The sequence below is a fragment of the Tasmannia lanceolata genome, unplaced genomic scaffold, assembly GCF_043159265.1.
Source record: "Tasmannia lanceolata isolate RefF3 unplaced genomic scaffold, GAP_Taslan_0.1 ptg000025l, whole genome shotgun sequence".
Lineage (NCBI taxonomy): Eukaryota > Viridiplantae > Streptophyta > Magnoliopsida > Canellales > Winteraceae > Tasmannia > Tasmannia lanceolata.
In genome coordinates this window covers 8,792,045-8,814,260 of record NW_027518702.1, presented here as the reverse complement: position 1 = coordinate 8,814,260, position 22,216 = coordinate 8,792,045, and the positions used below count along the sequence as shown (strand labels likewise).

Here is a 22,216-nt window from a genome sequence, read left to right as displayed (position 1 = left end):
ATTTTAAAGGCCTAGCTCAACAAATTAAAAGATGAAACTCTGAAGTTCAAGTTGTTTTTTTCATCTGTTATGAATGAAAAAGTAAGAAATATTGGAAAGTTTTTCTTTTCAAGAAAATTCTTCCAATCCAAAAAGGGCTTCAGGATTTCAGAGTTGTATGTCTGAAGGTCGTTTTCTAATAGGACTGATCACTTGAGACTGTTCTTTTCATTTGGTTGCTACTAATATAAGTGATTTTCCCTTCAGGAAAAAAATTATAAAATTTATGAAAAATCTAAAATTAACTGGTGCAATATGTGAACATGAACTTGGGTTTGTAGTTTGTACCAAAGAAAAGATGACCCATGTGGGAAATCATCCAAAAAGGAGGAACTGGTAGATAATAAGCTTTATAGTAATGATGAAAAGGACCATACACTGATGTGAGAGGTTCTTTGGTACCTTAAGTTCAAAAATTTCAAACCTAGTAGAAAAAAAGGAGATACATCAACACAATCACTACTTCCAAAATCCACCCCTTGTCGGTATTATAGGATGTGACTAGTAGTGACCAAGGTTTTAAATTTCAGTTTAATTTCAGCCGAAATCCCATAATTTCGGCTGAAATTCTGTAAAGAAGCCCAAAATTTTGAATTTTTGGGCTGAAATTTCTGCCGAAATTATCAAAATTTCGATTGAAACTTGGTAAATGAATAAAAAATTAATATTTTTCTTAAAATTTCGCCGAAATTGACCAAATTTCGGCTGAAATTTGGTACGTTTCGACAATTTCAGGTTTCGGTCGTTTCAGTTTCAGCCTTGACCTTCGGATTTTGGACGAAATTTAAAACCTTGGTAGAGACCACCAAATAAAATCTTTGAATAATTCCCATGCACCACCTTCGCATCAGATACTTGCTAAAGGTATCAGGGGTGCGACTTGGGCCGGGCTTAACCCGAAGCCCACGTGTTCAACCTGCTTTGGTTTGGGTTGGAGGTTCCTCATGTTGGATGGGTTAGGGTTGGGAAAAGCCAATCCAATTTAATTTTGGGTTGGGTTAAGATTGAGGCCTTGGGCAACCTAACCCAACCCAACCCCACCCAATCCCATAATTTTATCATGATTTCATAGCAATTTTTAAATTCTTAAAATTAAGGATTTTTTTTAATTTTTATTTTTTGTATTTTTTCCTATTTTGCCCCGAGCCAACGCAACCCAATGTAACCCGACTTTGAGATGGGTTAGGCTAGGGTTTAGAGAATTCGAAGCGAGCTGGGTTAGGGTTGATCCTCCTCGACCCAAGGTTTGGGTTGGGACGGGCTAGGGTTGAGGTAGTGTTACTTTGGGTTGGGTTGAGGCCAAAGCCCAATCCAACCCGAGTTGCACCACTACAAGGTTTGGTGATTACGACTGATTGTGTGGGTGGTAATACCAGCCTTTGATAGTATCATTGGATTCACTATCGCTTTTCAATTCCAAAACAAACAGGCCTGATTATTGCACTCAAAATCAAAAGACAATTTTTCGTCCAAGAGTCAGTTATGGACTCAAATCAATTCTCAAAACCGAAAGAAATGATTGATAACGATGGTTAGATCAGCACCCACTTAAGTACTTGGAGATAGAAAAATAGGCTATAATTCCTCACAACAAGAACACTAGATTACAAACTCTTGACAATCATGTTGACCAAAAATCATATGTTCACACTGTGATGGCTTCCTATGGAATTATAATTTGGCACTCTCTCCCCCTCTTCTCTCTCTCTCTCTCTCTCTCTCTCTCTCTCTCTCTCTCTCTCAAAGGAGAAATAATGCTTAATTCTTAAAATTTTCAACTCAATTGGGCCTACTGCTATATACATGTGGCGTATACTCACTTGATCTTAAATTTTCATAATGGTGGGCCCATCACAGATGGCCCTGTAAAATATGTGAAGTCACACTAATTAGACGATCATAACTATCTTATTAGTAAACTTTTTCCCATTGAATATGGTTTAGGACCATTTTTATTTTTAACTACAAATAGGTAAATAATTATTTGATTCTTGATTGTGATTATGAATGTTTAATTATTATTTTTCTTCATTATGAAAGCAGATATTTATTGAAAAAGGAGAAGATTAGCCAAAAAAAAAAGAAGGAAAAAATAGGGATGGAAAGAAACACCTCAAAATAAGCAATGCAAAATTGGTTGAGTGGAGTTTGTGGGACCTATCCTTCCAAAATATGGTGTAAAATGATGGGTTCCACACTGCATGGATTTGTCCAGAGATGGTGAGCCCATAGTTAGCAAAACATGGTATGGCAAAAAAAAAAAAAAAAAAAAAGGAAGGGAAAATTCGAGTTTAATACTGTATTGGCTAAAAAATTCGTACTAAAAAACGTTCGAATAAATTATTACACAAAAAACGTTTTAAATTTTTTCATTTACAAGATATGGCAAGGGTTAAAATTGGAAAATTGGTAAAAACGGTGTTTAATACATTTAAAATGTTTTCCGAAAAAAGATAGGTTTTTTTTCGATGTAAAAGGTTTAAAACGAAGTATTAAACAGCAATCCTACAAAACTCATTTTAAAAAAAAAACATTTTTTAAAAGAGTAATGCTAGGGAAACCGAGAGTACCCATGGTTTGAAATTTCGGTTTCGCTACCGGTTTCGCCCCCTTCCAAACCGAAATTTCGGTTGAAATCCCTTACACGCTAATAAAAAGAATATTTAGTCATTATCGAAAACCCTGAAATTTCGGTTGCAATTTCGGGATAATCAAAAAATTGAAAAAATTGTCAAAATCCCTAAAATTTCGTATGAAATTTCGGAAATAGTCGAAATTTCGGCCGAAATAATGACACGTTTCGATTATGTGCCATTTCGGTTTCGGTCTCCACCGAAACCCGAAATTTTAGATTTCAGTCAAAATTTAAAACCATGGTTCTACCACACTATCAAAAGTGACGTGTGCCAGCCCATAGATTTATAGGAAAATAACCAAAAGCAGATTTTTTTGTGTACACATGTCACATTCTCATTGCAGGTCCCATGCTCGGTGGTGCTCTCGGTCTCCTTATCATTTTCCTTTTTAAAATGAAGTTTTGCTCACTATGGGTGGGCCCACTCATGATTGTAAAATGGTGGGCCCCACCATACCATGGCTTGGGTAGAGATGGTGGCCCTTACCATATCAAAACATGAGGTATAAATGTTGGGTCCCACCCATGCTATGCATAGGTGTAAAATGATGGGCCTCAGCATAATTATCACAATTCACAATCTATGTTGTAAAATGATGTCCCCACTCATGCTATGCATAACGTACAAGAAAATCAACCATAGAAAATTTTCCAATTAAAATTATCTTGGAAAGAAAACTAATGGCAATGGAAAGAAACTTGGTTACTAAATATTAGAGATGTATTTGGTGATGGACAGTTACTGATGGCGATGGAAAGAAACATGGTTAGTAAATATTATAGATGCATTTGGTGATGGATAGTTATCCCCTTCAAAGTTCCATCACTACATGCACGTAGCTATAGGATTATATGATCTAGGCCGTCCATATAATAGGCCGACTTGTTGAAAAGGTGAAGGGTGTGGCTCTTTGGCGTAAAGTCATGGGTTTGCTCCCCAGTGACGAGCGTTCGAATCCCCCCTTGCTTACCCAATGCGCGTGGTTTCCGGGTGATTGCGCGCATCCGTAGCGAAATAGTCCTATTCCCGAAGGGGGTGGGGATACCCTTCGTTACCAAAAAAACAAAAAACAAAAAGGTGGCAAATGCAAAAGAAACTTAAAATTCTGTAACTACTTGTAGTTAGAAAAGCATGGAATTAGTCAATAGCTCACTTAAGTCAATTTGTGTCTCGATCAAGTGGTTCATCTAGCTTTGTCGGGGCTTCTTCTTGTCCGAGTTTGATTTTCTAAACATATATATATGTATGTATTATCGACATTGACTTTCATGCCGCATGAACCCTTGTATGGGACACAGTATCAACATTTATCACTATATATTAAATCCCATGTCGGTAGTTCCTATCTTGAGGAGATTAAACTTGTTCACATCTTCATTAGTAGGGATTTGATAGGCAATTTCGCGGAGTTTTTGCAGCAGAGACAGTTTGGATACGCGGATTTTAGAATCTTGGATTTCTTTAAAATTGTAGACGGGAGAGAGAAAAAAGAGAACAACTGTCGTTTTCTTTGATTTTTGCCCTTCTTTCCAATAGCAAGAGGGCAGGTGATCATTCCATGTTTCCAGGTTTTAGAAATCTAAGGATGGGGGAGAGATTTCTAATGAACCCTCTTTTACACTTTTTTCATACTAAAACCCGGATTCTAAAATCCGCGTATCCAAACGGCCCCTAGGAAAATGCTATAAGCACAAACCCCCCAGGTTTTTCTTCTTTAATTGGCTTGTAAGAGCATTTTGGGAAATGTAATAACCTCTTGACAGCTCTTTAAATACTAAAAGACAAGATGGTTTGATGGTTTGTGAAAATATCAAATATGGCTCTGATTATATCATTTCCCATCCATAGTAGCATGGTGATTTATTGTATGAATCTTCTCTTAATTTTTCACTCACCCTAATGAAAGCTTTCTAGATCACAAAAGGTCCTACAATTTCATTCTCTCTGAAATAAAAATTAGAGTTGGTTTTATTCTTGGAATACGACGGAATGTAGATAGCTTATGCTCGAACAAAATTTTTATCACTTTTAGCTGGAATCAGGCACTGGAATCGGCTTCTGATTCCTATTCTACCTGATTTCAGCATTCAGTTTAGAAAACGAAAAAGAAAAACAGAATCAAGGGCGTAGAATTGACACCAGGGCAGAATTAAAATGGGTAAAATGCCGAATTATGTTACCCACCCCAAGATTTGGTATTCTGATTCTGCTCCAGTCAGAAGGAAATTTTTATTAGAACACATTTTAATTAAAGCTTGAGCGCAAACCAAATCAATGATTTTTTCTATCAGAAGAATGGGATACCCTTGACCCCGTGAGGGTAGACACAATCAAATCAGATTTTAGAACCGATCACATTTTAAAGAAAGTTCTTATCCCTAAAATATTTTCTTCAAAAACAATTGACAAATTCTGGTAAACAAGTGTTAATTTTCAAATGATCCAACCAAAATTTGACGAAGATTTTAGTGAATTCCCTGTACCCTTTTCATCTCATGTCATTTTCTCAAATCAGAGAGCCCTGTCATGGCCCATCCATAGCAATATCTGACGGTCGAGTAGTTTCGATTATAGAATAAGTGGACCCCACTTGTACTCCTGCCGATTCATATTGTTGGGAATGTTGCCTTGTTTCCACGGCAGCTGTGGGAAAGTTGCCTTATTTCCCACCGTGCATGGGAAGGCAATAAGGCAAATAGAAAGTTGTGTTGTTTTTTAGGTTTTTCTAAAACCTAAGTATAAAGAAGAAAGTTTCACTCTCTTGGTAGAGTGAGGACTCTTTGGTGTGTCGGCTGATAAAGGAAGAGAGAAAAGAAGAAGAAGAAGAAGAATACTAGAGGGTTTTCTTCTTGGGTTATTCTCTTGGTTTCTCTTGGGGTTTTCTCTCAGGTTTCTCTCGGCGTACGATCTTGGTTTTGAGAACCAAGGAAAGGGTTGCAGGTTTGTGGGTTTGCGATTAATTCATTATAATACTTGTATATTATTTTTCTCATAGTGGAAGATCGCGTTTCTCGCCCGTGGAGTAGGCTTGGCCGAACGACGTAAAATCTTGGTGTTCATCTTGTGGCTTGATTTATTATTTTACTTTTCCGTTAGTTTGTGCACGATCGGATCGGATTGCCCGGCGGATTTTCTCAACAAGTGGTATCAAAGCTCAGGTGGAGCGATCGTCGAGGCCGGGTGGAGTGATCGTGGGTATTGTGGTTGGATCGCGATTTGAGTGATCTTTGGGAGTAGAAAGATTGTTTAGGAAAGATTCTCTTTGGAGGTGGAGCGCTACACCGTAAAGTGCGGAGTAATATGAGATGGCGGTAAAATCAAGTTCTACTCAGTTCAACATTCACAGATTTGACGGAAATGTGAGTTTTACCCTATGACAGATGAGGATGAAGGACATCCTAGTTCAACAGGGCTTGGCTAAGGCGTTGAAGGGGCAAGATGGGAGGTCGGAGAAGATGGCAGGTGCCGAATGGGAAGACATTGAGTCGAAGGCGGTCAGCACGATTCGACTATGTCTGGCAGATAGCGTTATGTTTAACGTTATAGAAGAAGAAGATGCGCCTAAATTATGGGATAAGTTGGGAAAACTTTATATGTCCAAAAGCTTAGCCAACCGGGTGTATCTGAAGCGGCAATTGAACGGGCTGAAGATGCAGGAAGGCGGAGATCTTCTGGAACACATTACGGTGTTCAACGGGCTTGTGGATCAGTGATAAGCACATTTATGTGTGAATTGTACGTAGAAAAATATGCATATTTTATGTTTAGAGTGCTACTATTAAGGTATTTTGCTTGTTTTTGGTGTTTTAGGGTTATTCTTGAATTTTCGTGGAAAATGGAGCTAAAGAGATGAAAATCCAACGAATTTTTCATCACTTGAAGGGTTTAGATCATTTATGTCACACCAATTGGTTGGTTCGGAATAGCTTTGAAAAATGATTTGAAGAGGTACAAGCAATTTATTCTAAGGCCTACTAATTGTGCGGTTGAGATTGTCTTATGGCAATGGGCTTGGAGGGGCAATTAATTCACATTTGTTGATCGTCATTTGGATGGTTAAGATCAGCCCACAAAAATAATTCAAGAGGTGCAACCATTGGTAAGATTGAAATTCATATTGGAATCCATCAATTTAACGGTTCAGATCATCTTATTGGACTAGTTTTGGGGTGCAATTAATTTACATAGTGGACCGTCAATTGGATGGCTTGGATCGTTTCTTGGAGGTCGAGAGGGGAGAAGGGAATTATTAGTTGTTTTATGTGTATTATAAAGGAAGGGTAGATTTGCCATTTGCAAATAATTGTGTCCCTTCATTTGAAGGATATGGACAATTTGGTCGTTTCATGCACATATCCCTCAACTTGGAAACTTTCCATTATTTTCTTTCTAACATTTAGAAAGTTGCTTGAGGATATAATTGGAAGGTTTTGTACACAACTTTGGAAAAAGGAAAAATAGGAAAGTAACCCATGTTTTTTTTAGAAGAGATATATAAAGCTCATTCAAGCCTTAATATTGTCCTTTCATTTGTTTTCTAAGATTAGCTTTTTAATCTCCACCTTACATATTTTTTAATCTCTTAATTTAGCAACCATTCTCACCCAAAATCCTACATATCTATCTCTCTTGAACTCTCTTCCAGATTATTTGAATTTTTAGTCTCATCGAGTCTTTGCAGTTTTTTTTTTGTTTTTTTTTCTAAAACTTCAACGGACCATAACTTCTTCGTTTTAGCTCCGATTCGCGCGTGGTCAGTCCGTTGGACAATGATTCAATCCAAGGTGAGATCAAGGCTTAAAGGAGGACAATGATTCAACCATTGAAGGAGAAAAAGATTAAGTTTTCTTTATTTTTGTCTTTTATTTCAATTTTAATGTGATGTATTTTTATTTTTATTTTCAATTAAAGAAGAGTTCTTTTTGTTTCTTTTCCTTTCTAAGTTCTTTAATAGCAATTCCCTTCTCTATCTTTTCTATTATTGCTTCTTTCCCCTTCTCTATGTGTAACTAAACCCAACCTACTTAGGGTTTAGATGAAACAATGGGGAAGGAGAAAGATTTTTAATTAAATTCAATGGAGTAAAAAAATAACACATATAAGGATTTGTAATTGTTGGATCCCAATCACACATGCCATTGGCTTTGCCCTTTCGTATGAGTAATTGCCGATAAACACTATAAATACTTATATATTCAATAAAATTGGATAGTATAGTTGATAGATTACTCATAGGAAATAACATCATTTAATCTTATCTCTCATAGACATAACTATCAATTATGCGATTTAATGCAAAAATTGGTTTAATTGATTATCCAATCCAAACCCATGGTGGATTCTAGCCCTAAGTACTCATTTAAATTGAATTACGGCTTTTACACAATTCCAAATTACTTTTGCAAGTAATTTCTAATTTTAGTTTTTCAACCAATTTTCTAATTAACTCAGGCTTTTAGAATTTAGTTTTCTAATTAGATTAGATAGGTACAATAGAGATCATTAGAACATTGCTTCACTTAGCCTAAATATAAGAGTTGAATTGATAATCGTTTTTACATTATTTTCGACCCATATCTATTTGGTTAATAAACTTAAATATATTATTGGCTCCGAGGTCTTTGTCCACGAAAATCCTGAGTCCATTCTAGGCAACATTATATCGTAAGTTTATTTTTCGAATAATATACAGGTAGAAATCACAATTCTCTTCCCTGAGTTTGACCCGTATCTACACGCGATCCGTGCACTTGCGGTTATTTATAATATCACAATCAATCAGCTCCACAAGGTTGATGAAAAGTTGAAGGAAGAAGATAATGCCCTATTACTTCTTACTTTACTTCCTGAATCGTATGACAACCTAGTGACGACTTTATTGTATGGTAAGGATACGATAAAGTTGGAAGAAGTCACGACGTCGCTTTATCGAATGAGATGCGGAAGAAACTTGTTCTTGGTGTAAGTGAAGAACAAGAGTAGGTTGTTCATGGTGGGAATAAAAGAGGAAGGTCGTCTGACAGGAGATCAGGAAAAGGCAAGTCAAGATCCAGGGTCGGCGGAAAGGGCGTGCAATGTTACCGTTGTAAGGAATATGGTCATATCAAGCGGGATTGTCCAAAGCGAGCCGACCAGGTGGACAAGGTGAGTCACAGTCTCCATAGGTGGCGGTAATGGATGAACAGAGCGAAGGGTTTGGAGACGTTCTCACAGTCTCCATAGGTAATCACACTTCTCCTCATAATGAGTGAATTTTAGATTCAGGGTGCTCTGTTCATGCATGCTCCATGAGGGAATATTTTGATATGTTCTAGGAGACAAGGGCGGGTGTAGTGTCATTGGGTGACGGGTCTACTTGTGACGTCACGGGAGTTGGGACGGTGAAGATCAAGATGTTCGATGGAGTGGTTCGTACTTTGGGTGGTGTGGCGTATGTCCCAAAGATACGGAAGAATCTAGTATCACTTGGCCGATTGGACTCCAGGGGTTGCAGGTTTTCAGCTATAGGTGGAGCCATGAATATCACACACGGCTGTATGGTTCTGATGAAAGGAGAGAAGTGTGGCGGATTACATCATCTGGTTGGGGACACGGTGACTAGTGTTCATAAGATCTCGATGGTTAGTTGGAAACGGAGTGGTAGCACGTGCACGCGTAGGGTCTCTTTTGCAGTTGGTGCAAAGACATGTTTCTAGGTTGCAGACGACTGTGAGAGGATGACAGTACCTACGTTGGAGAGTATGGATCGAGATCCCTCTCCAAGGTTGACTAGGTGAACCAATGGGTTGGGCAGCTACACATGTACATTGGCCGTGTTGATCGAATCAGGAGGAGTCAAAACCAAGTTGATTCGAGGGTGTGTAGCTGGTACTTTGGAAGGCCAATGGTGGTTTGCGGCAATAGCGGACCGGTGGCGACATCAACAGAAAAATCTTCAGGTGGCTGGAAAACAAGCCAAGGTGGAGATTGTTGGGAATGTTGCCATGTTTCCCACGGCAACGGTGGGAAAGTTGCCTTATTTCCCACCGTGCATGGGAAGGCAATAAGGCAAATAGAAAGTTGTGTTGTTTTTTAGGTTTTTTCAAAACCTAAGTATAAAGAAGAAAGTTTCACTTTCTTGGAAGAGTGAGGATTCTTTGGTGTGTCGGCTGCCAAAGGAAGAGAGAGAGAGAAGAAGAAGAAGAAGAAGAAGAAGAAGAGAGGTTTTCTTCTTGGGTTATTCTCTTGGGTTTCTCTTGGGGTTTTCTCTCTGGTTTCTCTCGGCGTACGATCTTGGGTTTGAGAAGCAGGGAAAGGGTTGCAGGTTTGTGGGTTTGCGATTAATTCTTTGTAATCCTTGTATATTGTTTTTCTCATAGTGGAAGATCGTGTTTCTAGTCCGTGGAGTAAGCTTGGCTGAACCACGTAAAATCTTGGTGTTCATTTTGTGGCTTGATTTATTATTATACTTTTTCGTTAATTTGTGCACGATCGGATCGGATTGCCCAATGGATTTTCACAACTCATATATTATAACCCCTATAAAATGTAGGGGTGTCAATAGACCCCGCCATTTTGATGGATTTAAAAGATTTGAACATTAACGAACATGATTTGGGAGCAACATCTTGATCCGACAATGTCTATTGTTTCCATACCATAAGGTTCACAATTAGTTCCGATCGTGACCTAGGCGTAGCCACTAGGGGTGGACATGGTTCGGTTCGGTTCGGTTTTGGGATATACCCAGAACCGAACCATATATAATTGGTTCCCTAAAATTTGAACCAGAACCGAACCATATATGTTTGGAACCGAACCGAACCAGAACCATATATAATTGGTTTGGTTTGGTTCTGGGTTTACCCAACCTTCACCAAATGTAGATATTTTGCCTAAGGGAGATGATATTTTCACACCCCCCTGCATTGAGTGCATGTTCCCCCTTATAACGTGATTTGACGTGAAAAGTGGCAACTTACGTCAAATCACGTTATAAGGGGAGCGTGCAAGTAATGCAGGGGGGTGAAAATATCATCACCCTTTGCCTAATCGTGTTTATAATCGGTTCGATTCGATTCGGTCCTGTTTATATATAAACTACAAACACTTACAGGCACAAATTTGAGATAATCAGGCACAAATTTGGGATAAAGTCTAAGCAAATCGTTAAAACTTAAGAGGGGGTGAATTAAAATTTTAGAGGCAGAGCAACACGTTAAAGAGGGGTGAATTAAAAGGGGGTGGGGTGATTTTATCAAATGAGGAGGCATTGGTTTTTAAGGTGATGGTCGGTTCTCGGTTCGGTTTTTGGTTCCGGGATCCCAAACCTAGAACCGAACCGAATTTCCACCGGTTCCAGGATATCAGAATCGGAACCGAACCATATAGATATGGAACCGAACCAAACCAAATGTGCCGGTTCGGTTCGGTTCCTCGGTTCGAACCGGAACCATGTCCACCCCTAGGAACCATGTCCACCACAGGTAACACTTCATTTTTCTCTTCTCTAACCCTAAGCCCAAGCTGTGCACAACATAAGTAGGACCCTAGGACACTCGAGGGTCAAATTCAATACGGATAGAGTGACCCACAAAAATTAAAATTCGAAATGCACTCTTAAAAGGATCCCACCCATTAAGAATTTGAATGGATGATTACCAAGACACGGGTGGAATAGGTCAGGGTAAAAAAAAATGAAAGAAACTTAAAATTATGTTACTACATTTGTATGTAGAAACTCAAGTAATTTGTCAATAACTCGACTTAGTTTTGACCTTACTAAGTTCATCAATGACTTAGTTCGATTTGGTTTTTTACCTCGGAGGTGTTCTTGTCTGAGTATGAGTTTTTAAACATTCTTCGTACTCTTGCTGGGAAGGGTGTCAACGTGTCAACTTCGCATTGAATTACATGTCGACACTTAGTATGTTAAAATGACACGTGTCCACATAACGTTGGTTCTTTGATGGCAATTATCATATCTATTTTCTCTTTTTTCTTCCCTCACACAGATTAGACCATCCAGATCACGACACGTGTCAATCGAACCGCCGTATCCAAACAAAGGGGCTTTTAATTTTGGGGTCCACCTTACTTTTGAGCATCTAATGGGCCAAAGCCCACATAGAATCACAATAAATAAAGCCTTTTTCTCTTGTGGGTACCACATGGAAGACACAATGGGCTTCAATCATGGTTTTCGTCTCAGATGGGGCCCATTCACTTGTTCACATGACAACCCAAAGAAGGATAGTGAACTCTTAAATGACCTGCAAAGTGGGTAGATCCTGGCCATACATGTACCATTTTGCCACGTGTGGATTAGGAGATCTTTCAGAGGCTCATGGGCCACCATGTTTCCAAATGGATAGATGCCCATTTAAATACAATATAGGATTATCTAAGATTTTAAAATAATATAATTTTTTTTCATGACATAAGGGTCTACGTATCTTGCACCTCCGGCAAATCACATCCCTTCTTCCGGCCAATAAATTGACATTTATGGAAGGAAAGGGTCCAAGCCCCATTTATATTAAATGGGAGTATGACAGTAGGGATGTCAATGGATCCCATGGTAAAAAGGATCCGAACGCTAATGGATAGGATTTGGGTACAACAATTAGACCCAGACGATGTCCGTTGGATCTATATCTTAAGGTCTGAAATTATTTCCGATCATGTGTTACGTGCCTAATTGGCCGTAACATAAATAAACAAAGATAAAGATAGAAAATGAGGAGAGAGGCTGATTCGTGGCAATCAAACCTCCAAACGATTCAATTAGAGAGGAACCGTGACTTTGTTTCGGTGTAAAATTCTCTACATTTTCATTAAGATTGAACTTTTTTTTTTATAGGTAAGCTAGGATCGAACCCCCCGACCTCAAGGTGAAGATACAAAGTATTTACCAGCTGAGCTAGTGGCTCTACCTCAACTTTTTAAATACAAGCACAAATAATTGCCACATCACTGCCCTATTAACCCACTTACATGACACATAAGTAACAACTAACACCCATAACCCTAAAATACATTCCCACAACTATATAATAATTACATTACAACTACCCGATAAACAACATAATAGTGCACAAAATATGAGCGAGCATCGATCCATACGGAGGATCAGTGCATGAAAATGCCCGCCATATTTCTGTTCATTTATGTTTACTTACAAGAGATATCTTCATAACATTTAAAAATCCTACTCAAAACAACAAAAACCAATTTTTTTTTTTTTTGCCTTTTCATTTCCACGACAATTCTCTCTCTCTCTCTCTCTCTCTCTCTCTCTCTCTCTCTCTCTCTCTCTCTCTCTCTCTCTCTCTCTCTCTCTCTCTCTCTCTCTCTATATATATATATATATATATATATATATATATATATATATATATATATATATCTATCTCATCCATTAATCTTAAGCCCAAATCGTGTAATCGTGTACAACGCAGTGGACAGTCCGATTCAAAATGGATTGTGACCCAAATAGGGTCCGAAGAACACTCCGAAAAGTATCTAACTGAAAATAGGAAGTTAGTAAAAAAAAATTGAATAGAACTTGACCAAGTCATGGGTGGATCCGATCAGAAGTGGATCATGAGGGTGACATGACATGTGTGGTAAATTAAATAGAACAGACAAACATAGGAAGTCAGTAAAAAAATTTAAAAAATTAAGGCATCTATGGTAAATTAAATAGAACAGACAAAAATAGGCAGTCAGTTAAAAAAATAGAAAAATATAGCATGCATGAAAGGGTAAAATGAGATTGGGACACTGTAATTTCGTCACCCAATAGTGTTCAGGGGGAGCCACCATGAATATCACACTAATTAGGGAAATGATATTACCACTCCTTTTCAGCATTTTGCCTATGTTTTTGGTTGCCCTCTTCTAAACGTTATTGAATATAGTGTCGTTTTCAGAAAAAAAAAGATAAACAAAGGGATTGGGAATGCTGAGGAAAGAGGTGGAAATATCATTTTCTTACTATAATCAATATAACTTGATTAACGGATATGATTAACAGATTGCTGAGATTATTAAGCTTTTGCTTCTAAATAGGCCCCACTAAATAAGCAGCTGCATCTGAAGAGAGTTAAACGTGGGGCCAGAAAGAGTGTGTTTATCCTTCATTTGATAGAGATTTCCTCTTTTAGACTGCAAGGATTGCTGGAATCAGAAATTGGAATCGACATCCTATTCCGATTCTGCCTGATTCTAGCATTTTATCCCAACAAAAAAACTGAATAGGGCAATGGAATTGAACACCGGGCGGAATAGATGGTGGAATTTATAGCGCCATCTGTTTCCCGCCCAATAAGTGGTATTCTGATTCCAGCATCATGGGGATGCTGATTCCGATTCTGGCAATCGAAACAAACCCTAATGCCAAAATCAGGTGCTGGAATCAACATCTGATTCCAATTCCGCCCGATTCGTGCCTTGGCTTAAAAAAAGAATGGAATCAAAGATGCAAAATTGACACTGGGGCTCAATCAGAGTGGAAAAAATGCCGGAATCTATTTCCCGCCCCAAGATGTGGTATTCTGATTCGCACGTCACCAAAGTGCATTTAATGTTTTTTTGACTTATATAATTGGTGAGGTGCATCTAGTGGGGTGCACTTTCACCATAATTTTAGTATAGCTAGGCACCCTTGATTTAGCTTAGGTCTTAAATTTTTTCTTCTTCTTCTCTCATTTCATTTAAGCAAGGTAAGAATAGGACCCAAACCCAACCTTACTAGGTAATAATGAAATCCATCTGATATTGGGTGTTTAATTTAGATGAAATAGAAAATATGATCTTGCTGATTTGAAAAGCATATCTATTGTTACCATTAATGGGTGAAAGTAACTCAACTGGATTTTCATTGATCTTTATCCTAATGACACTGAAGAAAGGTGAGTGAGTGTATCTAACACATGATTCAATCAAGGCAAAAGCTAACACCTTTTCTTCATTAATTATTGAGGGATGGGCCCATTCACGAGATAAAAGCCTTTCTTAGTAGCCCACCTCAAAAACCAAAAAAAAGGAAAAAAAGAAGAAAAATGAAAAAGAGGGACTCTCATAAATTGAAAGTAGGCCAAAAGGGCTCTTTACATTACTCATGGACAAGGATAGGGGTGGAGCCGAGCCGAGCCGAGCTTGGCCAGGCTCGGCTCGGCTCATTAAGCTCAAAAGCTCGGCTCGGGCTCGAACCAGGCTCGGCTCGGTTCGGTTCGGTCAGGCTCGCTCGCGAGTCTTATCGAGCTCGAATTATATTAATTTCACAACCCTCATCTTCCCTGGACAGCCCTATCTAGTGTTTTTTTACTACTCTTTTTACACTAAGGGGGGTGGTCCACGTAACAAATGGGGTTCCAAAAAAGAAGTGACATATTTTGCCTCCCCCTTTCACTCCCTGGACAACCTTTTTATTGTATATATTAATATATATATATATATATATATATATATATATATATATATATTTATATATATATATATTTATATATATATATATTTAAATATATTAAATTCTTAACGAGCCTTAAAGAGCCGAGCCTGGCCTAACTCGGGCTCGGCTCGGCTCGTTAAGGATTCGAGCCGAGCTCGAGCGAGCTTCCGAGCCAAAATTGACACCCTTAGACAAGGAAGTAAGGAAGAGCCGTCCTAGACCGTCCAATCCACAGTTCCATGACACCTCACAAGAAAGCGAAGCCCCAAAAAGCTTGCAATCAACTTCTTTGTCTCCAAGCATTTGCAGAGAAGACTCCTTCTCACACTCAACATACACGTAGTAGCCACTGCTTAGAAACCTCTTCACACATACTGGGTCTAGAACGGTTTTAAACTTTTACAACTTTATTGAAAATAGATCTAAGAACTACTATTGTCATCTAAGTAATGAATGCAAGTTTACATGAATTATTAAAAGTTCAATGTTAGAGTTGTTTGTTTATATTTTTTGTCATGCATATTATTTATGAGAAAAGAGGTTGATAAGTTATATATCTACTCCGTCGGCCCCAAATACTCTGGGCACCGACAGTTTTTAGGTGATGCAAATCATTCATTTGATGGACATAGATAGGGTGTGACAAACAATTCAGCTCCGTAGGATCATCCCAACCCTTCGATTTATGGAGGTTAAGATGGATGGATATAAACCTCCACAAATCTGTCCATTTTTAACCTCCACAAATTGAAGGTCTAGGATGATTTTACGGAGCTGGTTTTTTGGGCACACCCTGTCAATGTCAAGGCTAATCAAATGAATGGTTTGGATCATCAGAAAAATGTGGGCCCCATGTATTTTACATGGGGCCGACGGTGTAGATATGTTATCCTTTTGTTTTTTACAATTACAATAATTTGGGTGTGTGGCAATTTTGCAAAAGCAATTTTGTTGTACCTCTTTTTCAAGAGAAAATGACACCTCATATGAATTAAATGAATAAGATAAATTCAGCTATGAGGTGGCTCTTCTCACTTGTAAAAGTGGAGCTTGAAAATGGTTTTGTGCAAAATTGCCAATAGATTCCTTAATAATTTAGGGTGAAGATGTGAGGATGAATACATAAATTTCTATAAATTTGGAGAGTTTAATATAGACCGACGTTGATTTTTTTAATGAAACCATTAAAATAAGTTCTTTTTTAATTTGTACAAATTTGGACCCATAATTCAATACACAACCTTTGCCCAATTTGGGCCTAGTTAGTTTAGGCACTAGCAATCGATTTTCATAATCTTAACCGAAGAGGGCCTTAAAAGTGAAATTGTTTCACGACTTAGGCCCTCTTTATCTTAGATTTTGACAACCGATTGTGAGTTCAAAGCTGATTATTGGACATAGAGGCTTTAAATCCAATATTTTCTTACTAAGTAATTATTCTATACACATCGGGTCTTTAAATAGAGGCTTTATAAGGTTGAGCAGAAGGTCCATTTGATTGGATGCTATTTGTCCAAATGTTGATAAGATGAAGTTAAAAAGCTTAAAAAGCTGGACTTAGTGCAACCCACATTGAATGCAACGCGGTTTTCTGTGGCAGAGGCCATATCACAAGCTGACTTTTTCTAGCCTATGAGTAAATGCTCATTGCTGTCTCATTGACTCTTGATACTCCCCTTGGCCCCCCTCATGGGTCAGCGTCTAGCTTAAGAAATTTTCTTCTCTCTCTTGGTCTCTTGTATATATAGAAGAGGAAATCTGTCCCTTAGACCCTTGTCTGAGCATTCCAAAGAGAAAGAGGGGAGAACAAAAGGTTCAGCTGTTGAAGAAACACTCTAAGAAATTATAAAGAAAGAAGAGCAAAGCTGAGATGGGTAGACCTCCTTGTTGTGATAAAATGGGTATGAAGAAAGGGCCTTGGACCCCAGAAGAAGATATCATCTTAGTCTCATATATTCAAGAACATGGCCCTGGAAATTGGAGGGCTGTTCCTGCTAATACAGGTAAATTTTTTTTATGCTTCTCTTTTGCTTTGGTTGGTCTGGTTTGGGAAGATTAATGATTAACGATTAAGATCTACTAATTAAAAGTGTCTATTACCATTAAAATGGGTAGATTTGTGCTTAATTTTGCCCCATTGGAGTTACGGACTCCAATGACGCGGAGATTAGAGCAGTGCATCAAGGAATAAGGATGTTGGTGTTGGAACATAATATTCTTGATGAGATTTTATATGGTGTCCGAGCGTGAAGTCCGGTAGGACATCACGCCCTTGATATTTGACCCAACACCAGCCCATATTTCAAAAGGCTGCCCTTGGATCAAATATCAACGGCTGTACTTTTGTCGTACCACCTACACTGGAGACTCATTGAATGTGATAAGATGGTTGAAGGGAAGCTCTTCGCATCCTTGACGGTTTTTCAAGATGGATCGATGAGATCTCAGATCGAGTTCAGAGAACTTCATTCTCATTTCATCATGTAAGGAGATCGGCTAATAGCGAGGCCGATTGGCTAGCTAGGGTGCATCTAGGGCGGAGTTGGAAGTCTTTGATTACCTCTCCTCTTAACGTCTTGTTCTTTGTTGCTTTCTTTTTTCTTGTTGTTGGTATTGTGTTGATCCTCTATTAATTTAATTCATTGCAATTCAAAAAAAAAAAAAAAAAAAAAAATCTTTGCCAAAAGGCCTATCTGGGTTTTGTGGAAATGAAGTTAAAAAGCTGATTGACATGTTTATTCATCTAATTCCCTCTTTTCAAAATTTTTTTTTTTCAGGGTTACTTAGGTGCAGTAAGAGCTGTAGGCTTAGATGGACTAATTACCTTAGACCTGGAATCAAGCGTGGTAACTTTACTGAACATGAAGAGAAGATGATAATACACCTTCAAGCTCTTTTGGGAAACAGGTAACAAATTATCTCTTTAGAAATCTATGTAAATACAAGGGCTTAATGAAAAGGGATTCTTGATAATGGATAGGATTTATTTTTTACTGTTCGGGACAGCCCCCTCTAGTGTATTTATGACTCCTCTTTTACACTAGAGAGGGCTGTCCTAAGTAAAAAAGGGGGGAGATTATATCATTTCCCTACTGTTTTTGGTTGTATGTATATTTTTTGGAAGAAGTGATGATTTGGGTTTTTAATATGGGATCTGTGATAAATGCAGATGGGCTGCCATAGCTTCTTACATCCCTGAGAGAACAGACAATGATATAAAAAACTACTGGAATACCCATTTGAAGAAGAAGCTCAATAAGCTCCAAACAGATCTTGATGGGCATAGTAGAAATGGGTTTCCAGGTTTACCACCAATTTCCAAAGGACAATGGGAGAGAAGGCTCCAAACTGATATACACACTGCTAGGCAAGCTCTATGTGAAGCCTTGTCTCTTGAGAATCAAGACCATCATCAAGATTTGAAACCTTCTAATGGTTTCCAATCCCTCAAGATTCCGAACCAAGCGTCGACTTATGCGTGGAGCACCGACAACGTATCACGATTGCTCGCGGGATGGATGAGAAATTCTCCGAAAAATGGTCGGACAATTTCGGAGACTACTCGGAATTCATCCAACAGTCCCATTTCTACTGATTCTACTTCAAGTGAAGGGACCCCGAGCGCTCCTAACACCGACATTATATCGCCCGAGGCTCTTGAATCGCTCCTCAGTTTCGACCATTCGACGCCCATGTCGCTAGAGGAGACTACAAATTGCACTTCCAATACGACATTTTTCCAAGCTGAGAACAAGCCAAACTTGGAGAACAAAATTCCTATTTCCATGCTTGAGAAGTGGTTGTTGGATGAAGCTGGTGCTCAAGGGCAAGATGACATGATAGACATCTCACTTGATGATACTGATGAGTTGTTCTAAAGGGTGTTTTTCGTTTAGGTCTTTTAGGACTTTCTTGACCATCTTTGTTTTTTTTGCCTAGGCTTTGAACTGATCTAATTCTCTCTAGTGGCTTGATCAGAAAGAGATCCAAGTGTAAAATACAAACATGCTACATAAATATATCATGTGTGTTGAACAAGAATAAAATCCTATCCATGATCTTCAATGGAAGCTTAATATCTATGTAAAGGGAATTCAAAGCTTCCTGGTCCTTTTTTGTCATTTTTCCTTTATCAGTCTGGTTAGAATTTCACTATTGTATAACCCGGGTTTGCAATGAATGAGATGGGAAAATAATCTATCCAGAACAGTCTCTATGGCTCTAGAGTATCAATCTATTGAACTGAAAACTTATATGCATTTCATATTGATTATCTCCTTATCCCTGCAAAGACAATGACAGCTCAGTAAATAGATCATAACACATGGCTTATATAGAATGGAGATGAGTGGAGAATTATGGTTTGACCTTGACTCTTGTAACTTGTGTTTTTTTACGGAGAGAGGATGTCAAAATCATTTACTTTTTCTCGTTCTACAACTTAAAATCATCTGGGTATATTCAGTGTATGAGTATTATTTTTCTTGGTAGAAACATAAGGGTTGGATCTTGTCTCTTGTAAGTTGTAACTTGTGTTTCTTATGAAGGGAGGAACGTCAAAACCATTTACTCTTTCGTTTTACAACTTAAAATCATCTGGGTATATTCACAGTGTATAACTATTAATTTTTCTTGGTAGAAACATAAGGGTTGGATCTTGTCTCTTGTAAGTTGTAACTTGTGTTTCTTATGAAGGGAGGATGTCAAAACCATTTACTCTTTCGTTTTACAACTTAAAATCATCTGGGTATATTCACAGTGTATAATTATTATTTTTTCTTGGTAGAAACACAAGGTATAATTATTTTTTGAGAAAGGATAGGTTAGCATCCCCTCTCTTTTATTTGGGACAGCCTCCTCTACGTTAAAAGAGTACTCATAAATTCACTAGAGGGGGTTGTACCAACTGAAAAAAGGGGCGAATATAAGACTCCCCTTATATTTTTCTTGGTAGAAACACTAGGGTTTGACCTTGTCTCTTGTAACTTGTGTTTCTTAAGAAGGATGTAAAAATTAACCATTTACCTTTTCTTGTTGGGTTTTGCAGGTGTATTGGGAAAGAAATTTTACACACGTTTTGATAAAAAATTCTCAAAACATATGTAAAAGTATCAAACAACGTGTAAAATGATTGTAAAACGTTGGATATATTTACAGAGGGGGATGGTTAACTCCCAGTAGAAAATGGCTACAATTCATGGCTTCACCATTGGATCTAGTGCATTAATAATGGCACTGATAATGGTAGTTGCAAATGATGTGGATCCAAGGGTGAGGCCCTTGTAGAAGGGCTCATGTGAGTTTGGCATCCTTCATATTTACAAGGTATATAATTATTTTCTTTTTCTTGGTAGAAACAGAAGGTATAATTAGCTATAATTAATATTGATAGATTTTCCTTGTTCTCACGACATTTAGGCCCTGTTTGATTGCAAGAAAAACATAACTTGAGGAAATTTTTTTCCTAAGAGCATTTTCTATTTCCACAACTTAGAGGGAAATGATAAATTCTAAGGATATCATTATAATTTGAGGGATTTGCTAGGGACCATCGCAGAAGGCATCTCACGGACCGACTGTTGCATGAGAGAGCAGCCACCTCGGATGAATTAAATGAATAAGACAAAATCTGAGCCTATGTGGCTGCTCTCAAGCAACAGGCGGTCTGCGAAATGCCTTCTGCGATGGTCCCTTGCAAATCCCATAATTTAAGGGTCCCAAAAATTCTTGCAATGGAAAAACATGTGTAATCAAGCAATGGAAAAAGTAAGAATTAGAAAAAAATAAAATAAAATAAAATTTCCAAACTTTTCCCAAAAATTCTTGCAATCCAAATACGGCCTTAAGATGATGAAAATAAGGGTGCTGTTAACTCTTTACCAATAATCCCATCATTACGGATTTATAGTCAATATATAATGATGTATAGCGATACGACTGATTCAATAAAAGTTCATTTTATCTTATTAGTTTCAAAACTCTCCCGCATCATCATAGACTCCCTTGAGTACTCAACTCCCTTTTACCTTGGTCGTATTCTCGTCCGAGCCCACTTTTCCTCTATAAAGTCAATCAAAACTCTATTGACTGTCCTAAGTTATGACCATGTTAACTGAGTGCTCAACTGCGTCAATCAAGTACTCGACTGAGTTGTGCTGAGTCGACTATAATTTACTTTGGCTGCATTTTGACATGCATCCACATTTTGAAACACTGCATTTTATAGGCTTATTTATTATATTTGTTATACATCAGATATGGTGACGATTTAAAGCTGTTCTATCACATTATATTGCTAATTTCAAGTTAGATATAATTTTACTAAAATTTGGATGATATTATGCTAATACATTAATTGTTTTAGTCACTCAACATCACACAGAATAAATTCTTGATAAACCCTTTAGTGGCTGTAGTATCACCACCAAGTGGTGGTAGCTAAACTCTTTACTCGCACTTTGACAGAACATCCTCATCAAACTACCTTCATTAAGTTTTGTATCACCTTTTTAGACAAACACCCTACTTAAACTACCTTCATTTACTCTTAATTATGGCTCTCCTTTTGACGATAGACCATAGCTAATTAATTCCCACAACACCCACATTGCTATTGTTCTAGCCTTTACCTCCACTATCACTTTTTTTCTTAAAGCAAAGTGGGAGTTAGAATTTTCTTATGGCGACGTTTGGCAATCATGAATTTTTCCATGAATATTAGTTCACTCAATGGCGAGGGAGAGCAGGAGAGGGCGAGATGAGTTACCCAAAAAAAGGGAAAACAAATCTCTCCTAAAAAATGATTTATTTTCCCCTGATTTTAGCCTTTTCTCACCCTCTCCAGTCAGTCTCTCTCTCTCTCTCTCTCTCTCTCTCTCTCTCTCTCTCTCCCACCCTCCTTACCCCTCTCTCACCACATTATAAACTAATGCTCTATTGTCTGTTTGGTTTCCTTTTTTTTTGAAAAAAATAGTAAGGAATGTAATTCTACTAATTCACTGAAGGGTGTTTCTAGGAAATTTAGCAAAATTGGGGAATTTGACCGCCGGGGATGTCGGGCGATTGTCGGTGACGTGGAACCCTCAAAATTCGCCGGATGAATTTCTTC

The 22,216-nt window shown here is 38.0% G+C and overlaps 1 protein-coding gene across 1 annotated transcript; it reads left to right on the top strand.

Annotated features, from left to right (window-relative positions):
- Positions 1-16,876: 16,876 nt before the first annotated feature.
- LOC143858045 (myb-related protein 306-like) lies at positions 16,877-19,188 on the top strand. The gene is made up of 3 exons (XM_077368637.1): positions 16,877-17,111; positions 17,886-18,015; positions 18,278-19,188. The coding sequence occupies exons 1-3, from the start codon at positions 16,979-16,981 to the stop codon at positions 18,984-18,986; spliced, it is 972 nt and encodes a 323-aa protein (XP_077224752.1). The 5' UTR covers positions 16,877-16,978; the 3' UTR covers positions 18,987-19,188.
- The last annotated feature ends 3,028 nt before the right edge of the window (positions 19,189-22,216 follow it).

What these genes read in the sequence shown, in the direction of transcription:
- LOC143858045 (XM_077368637.1), top strand. Translation starts at nt 16,979, where the DNA reads ATGGGTAGACCTCCTTGTTGTGATAAAATGGGTATGAAGAAAGGGCCT. An exon ending in GGCTGTTCCTGCTAATACAG is followed by an intron (nt 17,112 to 17,885) that starts GTAAATTTTTTT and finishes TTTTTTTTTCAG; the next exon opens with GGTTACTTAGGTGCAGTAAG. An exon ending in CAAGCTCTTTTGGGAAACAG is followed by an intron (nt 18,016 to 18,277) that starts GTAACAAATTAT and finishes TGATAAATGCAG; the next exon opens with ATGGGCTGCCATAGCTTCTT.